General features: G+C 36.9%; 1 protein-coding gene across 3 annotated transcripts; it reads left to right on the top strand.

Annotated features, from left to right (window-relative positions):
- Positions 1–779: 779 nt before the first annotated feature.
- Positions 780–13,814, top strand: LOC103713289 (rhodanese-like domain-containing protein / PPIC-type PPIASE domain-containing protein). Of its 3 annotated transcripts, none has more exons than XM_008800167.4 (8): positions 780–1,162; positions 1,365–1,481; positions 6,507–6,598; positions 10,939–11,039; positions 11,142–11,252; positions 12,587–12,695; positions 13,043–13,093; positions 13,472–13,814. In XM_008800167.4, the coding sequence occupies exons 1-8, from the start codon at positions 928–930 to the stop codon at positions 13,550–13,552; spliced, it is 897 nt and encodes a 298-aa protein (XP_008798389.3). In that variant the 5' UTR covers positions 780–927; the 3' UTR covers positions 13,553–13,814. The 3 variants fall into 3 exon arrangements, 2 of the variants coding, with proteins under 2 accessions (XP_008798389.3, XP_088571401.1); XM_088715275.1 differs by having other exon boundaries at positions 13,251–13,486; XR_015975064.1 differs by lacking the exons at positions 13,043–13,093; positions 13,472–13,814 and having other exon boundaries at positions 11,142–11,502.
- Positions 13,815–15,082: the final 1,268 nt, after the last annotated feature.

Raw genomic sequence — 15,082 nt, 5'->3', positions numbered from 1 at the left:
GCTAGAGCTGCTGTAAATATCTTTAGATCCCCTCCTTTTTTTATCTATCATTTTCTGAATTTTTTAAACCAAATTATGGATGGAGGCCATCCAACCTTCCAACTCCATTCATCCTCTCTTTTATAACCCTAACCAAACACAGAGTTAAAGTAACGAAGATAGATATAAAGTTTTCATGACCAATGAGCTAACAAGATCTACATGATTTGAAATCTTGATCATATATATTCATCGAGTTTTATTTCATTTTTCTAAGTTTGCTTTTCTACCTAATCTTTGTATTTTTATTTGACATACTTCTAAGTTTGTAACTTTAGTTTCCACTTTATAATTTGTATTCTTATGTGAACTTATTTGTTATTTGCTTTTCTAGTGTATATTAATGATCTATTTTTTTATTTTATTTATTAATCTTGTCTTATTTTACAATAATTTCTACTTCTTTGTTTTATGCTTTAAAGTCGGTCTATTATCCATCATTAATATTATTGTTAAATAGTATTTAATTTCCTCATTTTTAAGTCTAATCTATATTTTTACATTTTTATTTAATAAAAATAATTAATTGATGCATAATTTTTGTATAGATGTGTGTGTGTGTGTGTGTATATATATATATATATATATATATGTATGTATGTATGTATGCATTTTTTAGTATGCCTTACGTGTGCTGGGCTTTTTTTTTTATTTAATATATGGGACTTACTTTGGGTAATTTATTTATTTATTTATATATGTTGGTGAAATGTAATATAGGCCCTTGAAGGCGTGCTATTGCTCAACCAGCCACTCGGCCGACAAAACTTTACCACATCTCGGAGGGCATCTTTAACTGAACCGTTTCCCAATTCCATCCTCGAGACCTCTCGGCCGAAGCTGCTCCCCCGAAACATAGAGATCTTGTCCCAATAGATACCGCGAAGCATGTTTAGAGCCTCCCAGCTTCCCTCCCTCTCTTGTCCAGCCGCCTTCTTGTCCAACCTAAGGCTCCCAATCCTCTCCTCCCTCGATTTCTCTTCCTTTAAATCCCCGCCCTCCTTTTCCTTCTCCAAATTCCCACCTCTCCCGAGACTGAGAGCACCCGTCGCATCCCCATTCCCTTCTCCTTTCTCCAGGAGGCCCCCATCCATGGTGGGTAACCCGAGGCTTCGAGGCAAAGGTTAGTGATTCTTTTTTCTTTTTTCTTTTTTTTTCTTTATGCTTTTAGTTATATGTTAGATTTTATGTAGAAATTTCGCATCAGTTCTGTTCCTTTTGGTTGGTTAACTTCATGTAATGGCTCTTCTTTGGTTGAAGTGAGCGATCACATTCCCTATTTTGATTAACTTCATTTGAATGACTTGTGTTGATTTCGTTTACAGCTTCATTTAGTGCTGGAAGTACTGGACGAGAGAATAAAGAGTTATTGGTTCAGCATTTGCTTGTTGGTGAAGACAACCTTAAGCTGCTGCTGGATCTCCAACAGCGGCTTTCAGGAGGTTTGTTATTGTGATGCTTCTGCATTAAGCTCAACTGATCTGGCATTACTATTTCTTTTGCTTGAACAATCGCTAGTGGTTATTCTGCTATGGATATGGTGGTAAAGCTTAGGAAATGGTTGAAAGAGAGATAGAGAATGCCAAGCCTTCATTGTTTTCTCCTCCTTTTTTTCTTTTTCTGGGCTGAGTTGAACCAGTCCAAAAACAAGTTGCAACTTCTCTCCAGGACCATTTTGATTCTTTTGACCAATCCTTGGAAAACGCAGGCAACCTTGAAATCAGAAGATGCAATATTGTATCAAAAAAAGAAATCCAAAAACCAGTGAAGTAGATCAAGGTCTTATATCTTAGACTAGGATTACGTACCAACTGAACATGAACAAGTATTCTAATGTGCAAAGAAGGGCCTGTTCATGTTTTGGAAGCTAAGTATTGGCTTTCTGGATTTTCAGAAGCTTGAGAGCAGCTTATATAATTTCAAGATTTGATAAAAGTCAGTGCCGACCGTGTGGTCCGGATAAGTGCTCATACTATGGAGACTTGATTGACATGGATGTAAAGGAAAGGAAGTAACATGATAGTAGGATGGAGTAAAAGAAGAAATGGAAATTCATACTTGTTAGTCAATAGGCATGGTCATTGGGTTGGACAATTGATTACTGCAATAGTATTTAGGGCATCAAGAAGGATCTAACCATACTTAAGGTGCTGCAAATTATCTTCTTGAGGAATGGTGCTACAAATCAACATGCACAACATTGAGAAGTTGACAATGGGGGTCTCCACATTAGGTTTGGGGATAGGAGAGTTTAGGCAACAATACTGACTAGCACAAAATGGGCTTAGGATGGGGAGAGGAGCAAGGGAGGAAGAAGAAAGTAATATTAAGATAAGGGAGGGATAAGACCAAGGAATTAGAATCAAGACAATGGTAAGGTAAGAGATATGGTTGCGAAGAGGATGGGGTAGATATGGATGCAATAGTAGGGTGATGAGATCATGGTTATGGTGGGAGAGACAAGAGAAAGTAGATATCACCAGGACCTCGAGAAGGGGGTTGGGGCAATCAAAGAGAACTAATCAGGGACTATGAACTTGGTTGAGAAAATTTACTACTACCCATTAGATCTAAATTTATTGCTTGCAGTTGATATTCATTTTATCTGTTGGACTAAGATCCATTGGCTTAGACAATTTGTATTACCATTTTTTAATATTAAAATGAGTAATGACTAGTATCTTTTTGACAAGTAAATAGTAGTTAAATATGTACATATGTTGAATATTATATACTAAGATTTATTAAGCTAGAGATGAGCAATCCAAGGAGTTACCTAAATTTCCATAAAACTTTTGCTAACTTTCGTCTTTGGTTCATGCCTAGCTTGTTTTAGATGGGTGAGCTTTTTCTGAGGCAAAATAAGTGGAATGCCACTTGCTTTCCAGTGCTTTGCTGAATTAAAAATATTCTTTTTTTTAAGCTAGTCCTAAAGGTTCTACTTTATGAATTGGTAATTATTCTTCAATGGAAATGAGAACAATGCAATCACTAGTTATAATGTGGGAAAATATGACATGACTATGCTCACTATGGCTAATATTACCTACTAGAACCAAGTTTTGAGTTTCATGGACCATGCTTTGCGGACTATTGAAGACCATTACATGATTAATTTCTATAGTATTCTATTGTTAGATATAATTGTCCAGTTTGATTGATGTGATAGCTATATATACGGGAGCTTATGCTAGTAAATACTCGATATAAATATTCTTGTGCAATCAAGACAAGGATAAACCATAATCATAACATGCACAATGATAAGAAGACAAATGTTAAACATTAACAATCACATATCATGACAGTTACAAACATTTACACTTGATCAAGGTAGGCAAAACTGGTATTAAGATCTGTATTGCTTGTCCAGTGATACGGTATGGTACTATGTTGTGCTGACTTGCAGTGTACTAACAAAGGGGAGTTGAAGAGGGAAGGGGAGAGGGAGAAGGAATGAGAGGAAGAGGGAGGGAGGGAGGGCGGGGGAGAGGGAGAGGAAGGGAAAGAGAGAGGGAGAGGGAGGAGGGGAGAGAGAGGCTGAGAGATGGAAAGGGAGAGGGCTTTTGAGCTCCCTCTCATCCTGCTATGGTGTAAAGAAAGAGTGGAAAAGATAGAGAGAGGGAAGGAGGGAGAGTAGAGAGGTAGCGAGGGAGAGGCTGAGAGAGGGAGAGGGAGAGGACTTTCAATCCCATCTCCTTCGGCTATGGTGTAATAGGCGCAAAGCCATTGTTTTAAAACGACATAGGGGCTTTGGCCCTTTTTTTCGAATTTTTTTAAAGTCAACAGTCATTGCTGACTTCACTAAAAAAATCAAAAAGAAAGAAATAAAGGGGTTGGGGCTCCTGTTTTGTTTTGAAACAGGTGCTCCATCCTTGTTACATGTGCTAGAGGAGAGGGTTCTCAAACCCCCCCCCCCCCCCTCTCTCCCTCTCTCGGCCTCTCTCCCTCTTTCTCCATCTCTCTCTCTCTCTTTGCTCTCTTTCACTACCGACTTCACTAAAAAAAATTCAAAAAGAAAAAATTAAAGGGGTTGGAGCACCTGTTTTGTTCAAATAGGTGCTGTATCCTTGTTATGTGTGTCAGAGGAGAGGGTTCTCAAAACCCCCTCTCTCTCTCCCTCTCTTGGCCTCTCTCCCTCCCTCCCTCTCCCTCTCCCTCCATCCCTCTCTCTTTCCTCTCTTTCCTTCTCCCTCTTCTCCTCCCTCGTCGGTGTCTCGATCTTAGGGGCGGAACTGCATTAGTCCGCCCTGGTACGGCTCGGTATGCTCCGAACCGGGTGCTTTGGGGCGGAACCATGCACTTAATCGGAATCCTCACTGGCAAAAGTTAAAAGCTTGTCAGCCAAAAGAAGAACAAAGGCTTAATGAATAGGTGAACCAAAAGACAATTATGTTTTCAATCATATCTCCTACCGCTATGAATGTTGACAACCTTGCAGCATCTTTAAGGTTTTCTTCAATTACAATGGATAGTGGTAAGGAAAGACTAGAACCAGGGAGTAAAATGTGAATTGTCTCCAGGACGGACTTAAAGCAAACTCATGCTAGCACATGGTTGTCAAGAGGGTGGAGTAGCTGGAAATGTTGCACCTAGTCCCAAAGTTTTTAGTTGTGGAGATCTTGGTCATCTAGGAGAGAGTCCAACATTGAGATGGACTGAGATTTTAATTTATCTTAGGCGAGATGCGAAGTCCAGGAAAAATAGGAAATATCCGAGATTTCGAAGATCTAGGATGATATTAAAGGAACCAAGATCAGTTAATATAGAAAAGCCCTGGGTTAGCTTCCATGTTAAGCAAGTGATTTTAATATTTTAGTTAAACATCAATTTAAGAAACTAAAAGGTGGACTAGGAAATCTTGGCCAATATTTTGGTTATTATATCAGCGGATATATCAGGATATATCCTGATATATCAGTACATATCAACTGCTATAATGGGGGCTAAGGTATAGGTTATATCGTATTGGTGACAGTCTGATGCCGATATAAACTGATTTGGTCAAGATATCAGCCAAGAGGACTTGTTGCTTGGTCCATGGAATTGATAATGAAACCAATATCCAATACAATGACTTTCTTTGACATATTATTAGTCCAAATCTATGTATAAATATTCGCAATATGAGACTGAGGAAGTGTAAGAGAGTCAAAATGTGTGTGTGAAGAGAGAGAAGATGTTACTAAACAAATGGAAAAGGACAAAGATCGGGGAGGCTAAGGAAGTCAACATGGAGACAGGAGGGGCAATTGTGAAGGGAAACTTGGTGACAAAGAAGTATAATAATATTTATCTACGGAGTCTTAATCAATTTAGACTAGTAAAACGTTTAGCTTTATTGTTCAAGACTATAGAAACACATGCAGCCAATTAAGCAGGATTCTTTGAACAGTTAATATGTGGAGGAGAGCCATGTAAGTACAACTGAATAGTCAGGATATCGAAAGTACTGAAAAGGACTCTACTTGTCCCCAGAAAAGGATAATGAAGGCCTTCAATGGATTGGAAAATATAGTGTTTGTTATGGTAAACTATGAGGAGGGCAACTTCAACGATGATTAGCAGAAAATAGAGAGTGAACGATTTCAAGGATATAGTGGCACTTTTAACCACCAATTTGTCAATTTGTGTGCTGACATATAAGCCGAGTTAATGATGCACTTAGAAAGGAGTAAAGACTGAAACTTAGTACATATACTAAACTCTAAATTCGATGTGAAAATTCATAAAGACTTTATTAATTATATTGGTGGTGCTCAAAGTAAAAATATGTAAAGCACGAATGGTGAAAATATTATTAACAGTTTAACACCTTTTTAAAGGAATGAATTTCAGTAACGCTGTTTACACTGCATTAATAAGAAGAGTAACTGTTGGCTTTTTTCTGGAAAAAGATTGGAATAAATGGTGACGCAGTTTGTGGGCGAGGCCAAGACTGTACTGAATAACCAAGTCTGGTATGAGACATCTCCAATATATTTGATATTTAAAGATATTTACAGTAGATTGTCATACACTCACAAACATTGCTCTGGTGCATACTTTGAAGTGTTCTAATCTTAATATAATTTTCCAAAAAGAGTGCTGGCAATCTACCTCAAGTTTTATTTCCTAGGTTGTATGCTGCATCCAGTAAAAAATGTAATATTTGAGGCTTGACCCAATTAAACATTCACAGGTTTTTTAGCTTTTCTACATCTCTATCTCTGTTGATGGTCATTTATTGGGGAAATAATTGGAAAAAAAGTTCAGGTTACAACGAAGTTTTCATGCCTTTGCCCACTGGGTCGTTAGCTTGATCCTATGGTGTGCATGTTGTTATATTTAATTATTCCATCTATTGATCCTTACATGAGTGATCGTCTATCAATCTACACATGCTATGATATATTACAATCATCATGTTTCTGTTAGATTGTTTTTTTTTTCTTAAATGATTTGCAACTTTATATTGATTTGTTCAGGAGATGATCTAAGTGATTTGGCTGTGGAGTACTCAATATGCCCATCCAAAGAGAATGGTGGGATGCTTGGGTGGGTTCGAAGAGGGCAAACGGTATGCATAAGCTGGCTAATCTAAATTATTTTAGTTTTACCTAGAAAACTAGAATCATAATGATATGGCTTTGTAACAGTAGAATGTATGCTCTTTGTGTCTACATGTGAGATTATCAGTCATAACCAACAAGAACTATGGGAAAGTACACATATTTGTGTTGTCTTTGGGATATAAATTTGAGACATAGCAGCCAAGCAAGATCATGCTTCACTGTTGGTAATTGATATTGACAAAAAACCAGATAAGCTTGTATATTGATGAGAGCACTAAGAAACATAATAACCAAATGACTGGAACCCAGTTGATATGCAAAGTTCCATGCCTTAAAATCCATGAATCTTCAAAAAATGTTCAAAGAATGTTCATATACAGATTAAATAGCCTGTTCTAGATCTGCTTATCCTTGATACACTCAATTTATTTTCTATACTTCTGTATTGCACTGCACTCTAAGTCATGTCTTACTGTTGTTCTATAAAATTTTTCTTTATGTCTCCAAGATTTGTGCTTGTCGCATTATATTCCAGATGCACGACTCCACTTCATTCAACTAGCTTTAGTTCTATTACATGTATCTTCATCTATCTTCCTATTATTTTATATAATAGATCCTAAACAATAAAGTTGGTAACATTGTAGTATCTCTTATCCATCAATCTTAATTGATGTTATATCGTTATTTCCATTTTTATTAAATTTATATTGTATATACTTTGGATTTGTTCTATTTTTTTAAGCCTTGATCCTGAATATTGATTATGCTCGATGAAATTCAAACAATTACAACAAAAGGATGCTTCACTGGGGCTAAAAGAAATAGGTAATTTGTTCGGTTAATTTATTTCAAAATGCTGGAGTATACGTGAAAACATTTGCATAGTCAAATTGGTACTATTTGTCTAGTAACCGATAGTCAAATTGGTACTATTTGATTAGTAACCGACTATCATAACTGTTGGTTAAGGATTCACTTGCACACTAACTATTGTACCTAATTCTTAAGTTTCAACAGAAACCGACTATTATACTAGCTGTCTGAGGGTTCAATTAAATTCAATAACCAGAGGATTAATTTCAATCTATAAAACAAGAGCAATATGGGAGTTAACAAACATTTCAGCTGATAGAATATAGTTCACTATCAATTGCTTGAATGCTGTAAGATATAGGAGTGGCAATTTGTGACCTGACTCTGATGCAATGATCATCGAAGATCAGCTTCTAAGGTCTAAGGGAGCGTGCAACAGCTTCAAAAATCAGCTCTGAAAGCAATCACAGCTGTTCGGACCCATAAAGGGTTAGAGATTACAAGGCTATATCATAATTGAGGCATCTTAGGGCCTCATCGCACTGCAAGGAGCATCTATGAGGCAAGATGACCCCAAATATGTTGCTAACCGATTAGCCTGCTGTTTTATTTTCTTATTATGCTGTTTTCACATCAGTTTTGATCTTAGTTCAGAGATGTCACTGTTCACATTGTACTTTACTATGAACAGTATTCACTACACTGTTGTGCATAATTAGGGATCCTAAAGGTTTTAGTTAGTTAGTACGTTAAGGGGGTTTTGTTAGATATTGTTTGCTGAAGTAATTGAGCCCTAATTTGACTAAGAATAGGAAAGGTTAGGGATTTACTTAGACTTATATGGGGCCTTCTTTTGGGTGTCAAATAGTAATTTTCGCAGAAAATTTTGAAGAACTATAGAACTTCTTTGAAGCCTGGTTCGATTGTTTTCCCTTCCCTATCTCTCATATTTCTTCTTCTCTTTCTTGTTATCTCTTCGTTCGTTACTAATTTTGATCTCTATATCATTTTTTGTTAATTGATCAGTGCCATTGCTATATTCATTATCATCTGATATTCAGTTTTTTCTTCAGTATTCTAGTAGGATTTAATCACTGCCATGAAATATTTGCTGGTTGATGTTCTAGGTTCTCCTTGTTAACTTCTCTTCAGACATTATAGTTATTGACATGGCACAGGCTGGAGGGTCTAGCACAGGCTTCAGATTTTCTAGACGGAAGACTAATCAAGTGATTGATGCAAGGAATTAAATCTAAAACCTAGAATTTAAAAGCAATTATCAATTAAAAACCAAAGGCAAAGAGATCTACTTGTTAAACTAAAACTAAAGGAAAAGCATAACTAGCAGCTTCTTGCCTCGCTACCAAGAGGGCCTTGCTGTCACCAAAGACTCCACTAACTAGCCGCATCATCTTTCTCTATAATCCACCAGGGTCGCACAGAATCGACCGTGAAAGAGAAAAACGCAATATGTTCACTCAAGAAAAGAGAAGCTTATTATTAAATTTTCAATACTCAAACTGTACAGGATGTGGTATTTATAGGTCTGGAGCCCTTTCAAAGCTAGGGACATCTAGGTATCTCAGAGTTTGAAAATAATAAGAAAAGCTACTACTAAGCTAACTAAAGTAAGCAAATTCGCCTCTCTTGACCTTCTAGAAGAAAATTGCTTCTGACAGTAACCTATCTGCTACCACAATCCTTCAGATGTCAGTTATGGCCCGTCAAATCAACTGAAGGTGACTAGATCCACCGTTGATTGCCCTGGATTTGGAGTTTATCTTGGAGTAAAGGTAGGAGCCTTTTGATGGTAGGAAGCTACCATAGGATACTTTTTGATGGTGGCTAGCTCACTTTAAGTTGTGTTCTGATGGCACTCTATTATTTGTCAGTAGGGTTTTGTGTCCTAGTGCTTTATTTTAGGGCTTGCCTTGGTTTCGGCTTGGTCCTCCTGCCTGTTAAGTCTGATGTATTGACTACTGACATCAGATTATATGCATATGTCCAAATATTAAATGGAGTCTGAAAATCCTAGATTTTAATTTTCTTCCCTCCATACATAGACCTACAAGAAGATTTGGTCAATCCGAGAAAACTATGATTAGTTCTTTGCTGTCTTGTTCTCAGATCTTGGATAATATGCAATGAAGCTGCTTCAAACTGAAGCTATCCTATTCCTAGGGTCCTCCCATGCATCGCAGATGAACCCTAAGTTGTTCAGCATCAGATTTCCCGAATGACTGTAACCGACTTGAGATAAATGGGTTCGAGTTTGGCATAAATGATTTTGGATTGTAGACGGGTTGACCTGACTTAACTACTTATTAAATAGATCAGGTTCAGTTCAAAGTCCGACTCCTCGAACGCATTTCAATCTTTTTAATATTTGGGTCAGGTTTTAAATGCTATGGGACAGGGGTGTCCCGATTCCTCCATGGAATGGGACACCCTGTGCATTGTCATATCTTGGTTGAGCATCCTAGTCCTTACTTGTGACATCCTTTTTATATTATTTTAACTTAATTTTTATTAGAAACTTTTTTGTTTTATTTGTTTTTAAATATATTTGGATGGGGGTTTGATGATTGATGGCCATCAATGGGCCCTGATCCCACTTTAAAACCCAAATTGGAAGGAAACACACCTCGGGTGCTAGGGTTCCACTTAATTTGAAAAATATACATGAGAGCACAGGGGATGTCCCTAGCAAACAGAAGCAGATCCCAGATTGAAGCCTGCTGCTCTGCTGTCTCTCTTCACCATAATGCCAAGTAGGTTCCCATCGTCTCTCTCCCTTCTTATTTCCTTCCTTTGTTTCTTTTCTTCTTCCTTTCTTTTCGCCTTCTTTCCTTTTCTTTCATTTTCTTCTTCCTTCCTTCTTTGTTCTTCTTTATTTTCTTCATTATTCCTTATTTTCTTTCCTTTTCTTCTTTGTTCCTTTAGCCCGTTCTATTCCGTTTCTTTGTTCTTCTTCTTCTTCCTCCTCCACCTCTTCTTCTTCTTCTTCTTCCTCCTCCTCCTTCGTGGCTTCTTTCTTTTTTCCTCCACTTGGCTAATTTGAGTGCCTTTTCCAACTGGTCTATCCAGAGATAGAGGAGGCTAATAACCACGGGAGTTTATCTATTTAGCCATGCCAGTGGATTGGGAGTTCTAGTCCTCATCAACCATGGGACAAATTAGTGGATCACCCATACTTGTTGGTGTCTCTGACGGGATGAACGTAGGACGGTTGGGGTGTCTTGCCTGCAAAAGGTACTGTGTCTTAAAATGGACTGAATGTTCTTTGGTTTTCTGGTTTTAACGACTGATGTGATTTTGCATTTACTATCTTGAATAAAATCTTGTACAAAGGGATTAGGGAGATTTTTTATATTTGATATATTAGCTTCAAACTTGATTTGCATATCTTAACATCAATTGTCCTATCCTTTATGGTGTTTTGAGGCACATAATTACACTCTGTCATATCTATATTTGCAAATAAACATAGCTATTAATATGTGAAATTTTTTCCATGAAATCTGACCAGGTGCCAGAATTTGAGGAAGCTGTATTTAATGCTCCTTTAAATAAAGTTGTGCGTTGCAAGACTAAATTTGGCTGGCACCTCTTGCAAGTGCTTTCTGAGAGGTAGACAACCAGACCATTCTTTGCATTCAAAGCTTTGCTTCATATTGAGCAAATAGTCCACACTCTAGAATAACTCCTTTGTTGAACATGTTGCAATGCCAGGGAAGAATCTATACTACAGGATATTGAGCCAGAAGAACTTCATTCAAAAATGCAAGATCCAAGTTTCATTGAGGGAGCTCAGTTGATAGATGTCCGAGAACCTGAAGAAGTGTATGTATCCTTTTATTTCTGTCCCTCATTTTGTGATCAACATGAACTCATCCACAACATCTGTGGTATCATGGGCATCTTATGCTTGCCAAATCTCGTAGCAGGATCAAATAACAAATCAAGAATCATGAGTAACACCAATTGATAGATTTCCAGCATATTGGAATTTGGCATTTGCTATGAATTTGTCTAGAGGTGTGGGCTTAGCTCAAGCATGACTCAAATATTGAAATGCTTGTGAGTTGTGACGGTAAGATTTTGACATGAAAACTTTTTTCCGTAATTAACATTCTTGGTAAATTGGTGAGGAAGTAAAATAGAGATTATTCGTACCGAACTCCAATATGTAAAATAATGAACTTATTTTTATATAAGTTGATAAAGTAATTACTTTCTGTCTGTTATACATTATTTATATTTTTTCCAATTTATATTGAATAACATTATATTAATATAATAATCAATCACTTCTTTGAAATGGCATGATGTGAATATAACAAACTTAATGCGTACTTTAATTACGAACTTGAAGAAAGCTGGGGTTTGTTTGCAGAAATTACTCTATGAAATATTTGAAATACAGAGTTTTATTCACTTCTATTTTGTGGTTGTTTGTATAGGGCTCTTCGCCATCAATGATCTACCAAGATTACTGGGTGAAAAAATAAAGAACTAATAAACAAAAAAGCTTTCAAGTTTTTGATAAGAAATAGTAGATATTTCTTTAATTACTACAGTTGGCAAGTAAATTCTCAAGCCTGCAGCGGCCGCTCAATGCTGTAAGTTAGTATGTAGTCACCTGCTAGTGATTGGTTTTCCCATTGTTGATTTTGTTCAACTCAGTCTTCTGATGGATGATTTGTTTATGGAGCTCCCCTTATCAGCCTATTTTATCTTATGATGCTAATGTTCACATATGAATGTTTCATGGTTTGAATTTGTTGCTATTACAACAGTGAAACTCATGGTCCTTGCTGCTTTGGCCAAAGAGTTCTTGTACTTTGATTTATAAAATTAGCATTGATGATTTCCTTGACTATAGTTTGTGTGTCCACCGACATGCACGCCCTGCATCCATGCATGTATGCATGTGCTTCTTTTGAAAATTTCACTTTGTTTTAGAGGCAAATTCTTGGCACTATGGAAAGAAAATATTAGCAGAAATTGGGAGTGTTAATTTGTTCTTATCTGGAGCTGAAATCCTGCTGGCAATAAATTTTGACCGAACTTTGTTATCTAGTAGCTAGTTTCAGAGATTTTTGCCTTCAAATGTTCGTAAACCTCCCCATTCTGTTGATATATGTTGAAGGACTTTTGTTTGTTTTGCATGTCAGAGCTCAAGCTTCTTTGCCAGGTTTTAAAATACTTCCTCTCCAACAGTTTGGAACATGGGGATCTGTAATAACAGATGAGTTTGATCCTCAAAAGGACACCTACGTTTTGGTAAGTAGATATTCTTTTGGGGGACTATCCCTTCCTTAATTGGACCTCTTCTCTTTCCATTTTCATATTATACAGAAAAAATAATGCATAAAAAATTGCGGAAAGGGATCATCATATACTATCGAATCATATTGAAGAAAACCCTCACTAGGTATATGTTCTACATATCTTCCTTTGCATGCTCATTTGAAAAGAGATTCTTGCCTCCAATTTTCAGTATATATGGACAGAGTATGGGGTCTTCATATTACATTTTATTCTTGGGCATGCTGACTTGCGTGCATGATACCATTGATATGATAATTCTTTGCTTCGTTGTCATGCTTACTCTGATTTATCTGAACCAGTGTCACCATGGTGTACGGTCGTTGCAAGTAGCCAAATGGTTGCAGACTCAGGTCTCTCTCTCTCTCTCTCTCTCTCTCTCTCTGTATTTGTGTGTGTGTGTGTGTGATATACATGTGATCCCTCCATTTTTCGCTCAATGCATGCATGATTGTGGATATACACCAGCATGTGTATATTCACCTGATGAGAACTTTGGGCATAGGATAGCCTGGAAATCAGCATGCCGAGTCCGGCCTGGTCCCAATTTCGTCTAGGAGTGGAAGCTCTGGCCTGAGACCACCCAAAGTATGCCGAAGCTTCCTGTAATCTAGGCTGGGGCTCAGTCTCTTTAGGCCTTCATGCTCGGGTTGGTCTGGCCCATGACAGCCTAACTTGCAACATATTTATGCTTCTTCTTCTTCTTCTTTTTTGTGTCAAATGACTTTCAGGGATTTAAGAGGGTGTTCAATGTCTCGGGAGGGATTCATGCATATGCACTCAAGGCCGATCCTTCCATCCCAACATATTAAGCATTATCACCATTTGTCACCCGTTGGAAGAATTTGTTTGAATATGAGTTATATTGTAAAGTTGATTGTGGCAACTGGCTTTATTTTGGCAGTAGTTAGTTAGAGAATTGTGAGCTTGCAAATAAATGACCAGAGAAATGCAGGGGGATGTTGCTGAGAATTCGCAGTTTTCTTGTGAAATATGACCTTCAAAATACTTCTCAAGAAACAAAATTCTTGTTTTTCTTAATGAAATGAAGGAAACAAAATAGGTTCGTGAAAACTGGTAACAGAAGCATTTCTTTTACTGGTACCATAGTTCATTTCTTTGATCTTATTGTTCCTATCATAACAACTGTCCACTTTCTACTCAAGGACCTATCCATTTCTCAGTCCAAAAGTTTTAAAATGTGTTTAAAAAAGTTAAAAAACAGAATTTTGGAATTAATAGTTAATAAGAAATTGAAATTTAATGGAGGTGCAGGGATTCAAAAGCGGGTGCTCTACCATACGAAGAACACTGTTTTTGGATCAGGCAGCAAGAATCGAATTCTCGGCCTCATTTACTTTGCTATTTCAGAAATTAGAATATTGCATATATGCTTATCTTGTTTTTATGTTTTTTTTTTTTTAATTTTGTCTTTAAGAATGGTCCAATTTTGTTGAATGTTTTGGCCTCTGACCTCAAGAATATACTTTGTGAACTAGCATTTTGACAAATATGTGTATTTAGTATTGGAAATATATTTATCTGGATGCAAAAACATATGCACATTTAAATTTGATGGAATGAAAAGCTAGACTCCATCTGCTTGGGAGGACATTTTTGTAAAAGAAAAAAAGAAAAGCACAGTCCGGATTTGCAAAAATGAAACGTTTTCGCAAAACCCCCTTAATAGAAGCTTTCAATCAATTTTTCTCCGAAGCTTCCTCAAATTATGAAAGAGAATATCAATGTAATCATTTCTCAAAATCTTAAGATTGGCTTCTCAACTTTTGTTTGAGTCCTGTACATGCTGCAAGTGCAAGCAATTATATAAATATTTTGCAGCACCTTTATTTTGTGTCTCATGCATTGTGTGGGGGCTCACGGCCATAGGTTCCTCACTGATCAATCATCCCTAGCTATCAAAACTTCGTTTTCTAGCATGGACTTTCTTTTATGCTTCATTTTAAGGTATGGATCAATCTATCTTCAAGTTTCAGTCTCCTTTGAAACTTGAAAATCCCAAATGCAACAATATTTGAAAAGATTTTTTTTTTACAAATGATTGCTCCTTGTATGAGTAGATTAGAACCTTTTTTGGCATGCTTGAATGTTGGAGGGAAGCTCTTGATTGCCCATTTTTTGTTGGAATCTCAAATTATTGCTTTAGAAATGGTGGTTACTCTTATATTGAATGCCACTGAATGTGAAACTCTTTTCTCTTGTTTCTATTTATTTTCTATTTGTGCCATGTGTAGTTGGGCTGATGGGCTACTAGGATTAAATTGATTACATGACGTTGGTGTGGTTGTATCGGCCTAATAGGTTGGGCCAGCCAGGAGCCT

This window comes from Phoenix dactylifera, chromosome 2 (assembly GCF_051530095.1).
Source record: "Phoenix dactylifera cultivar Ajwa chromosome 2, Ajwa_hap1_PhDact_Kaust_v1.1, whole genome shotgun sequence".
Classification (NCBI taxonomy): Eukaryota; Viridiplantae; Streptophyta; class Magnoliopsida; order Arecales; family Arecaceae; genus Phoenix; species Phoenix dactylifera.
This window is presented reverse-complemented; position numbering and strand designations above follow the sequence as displayed.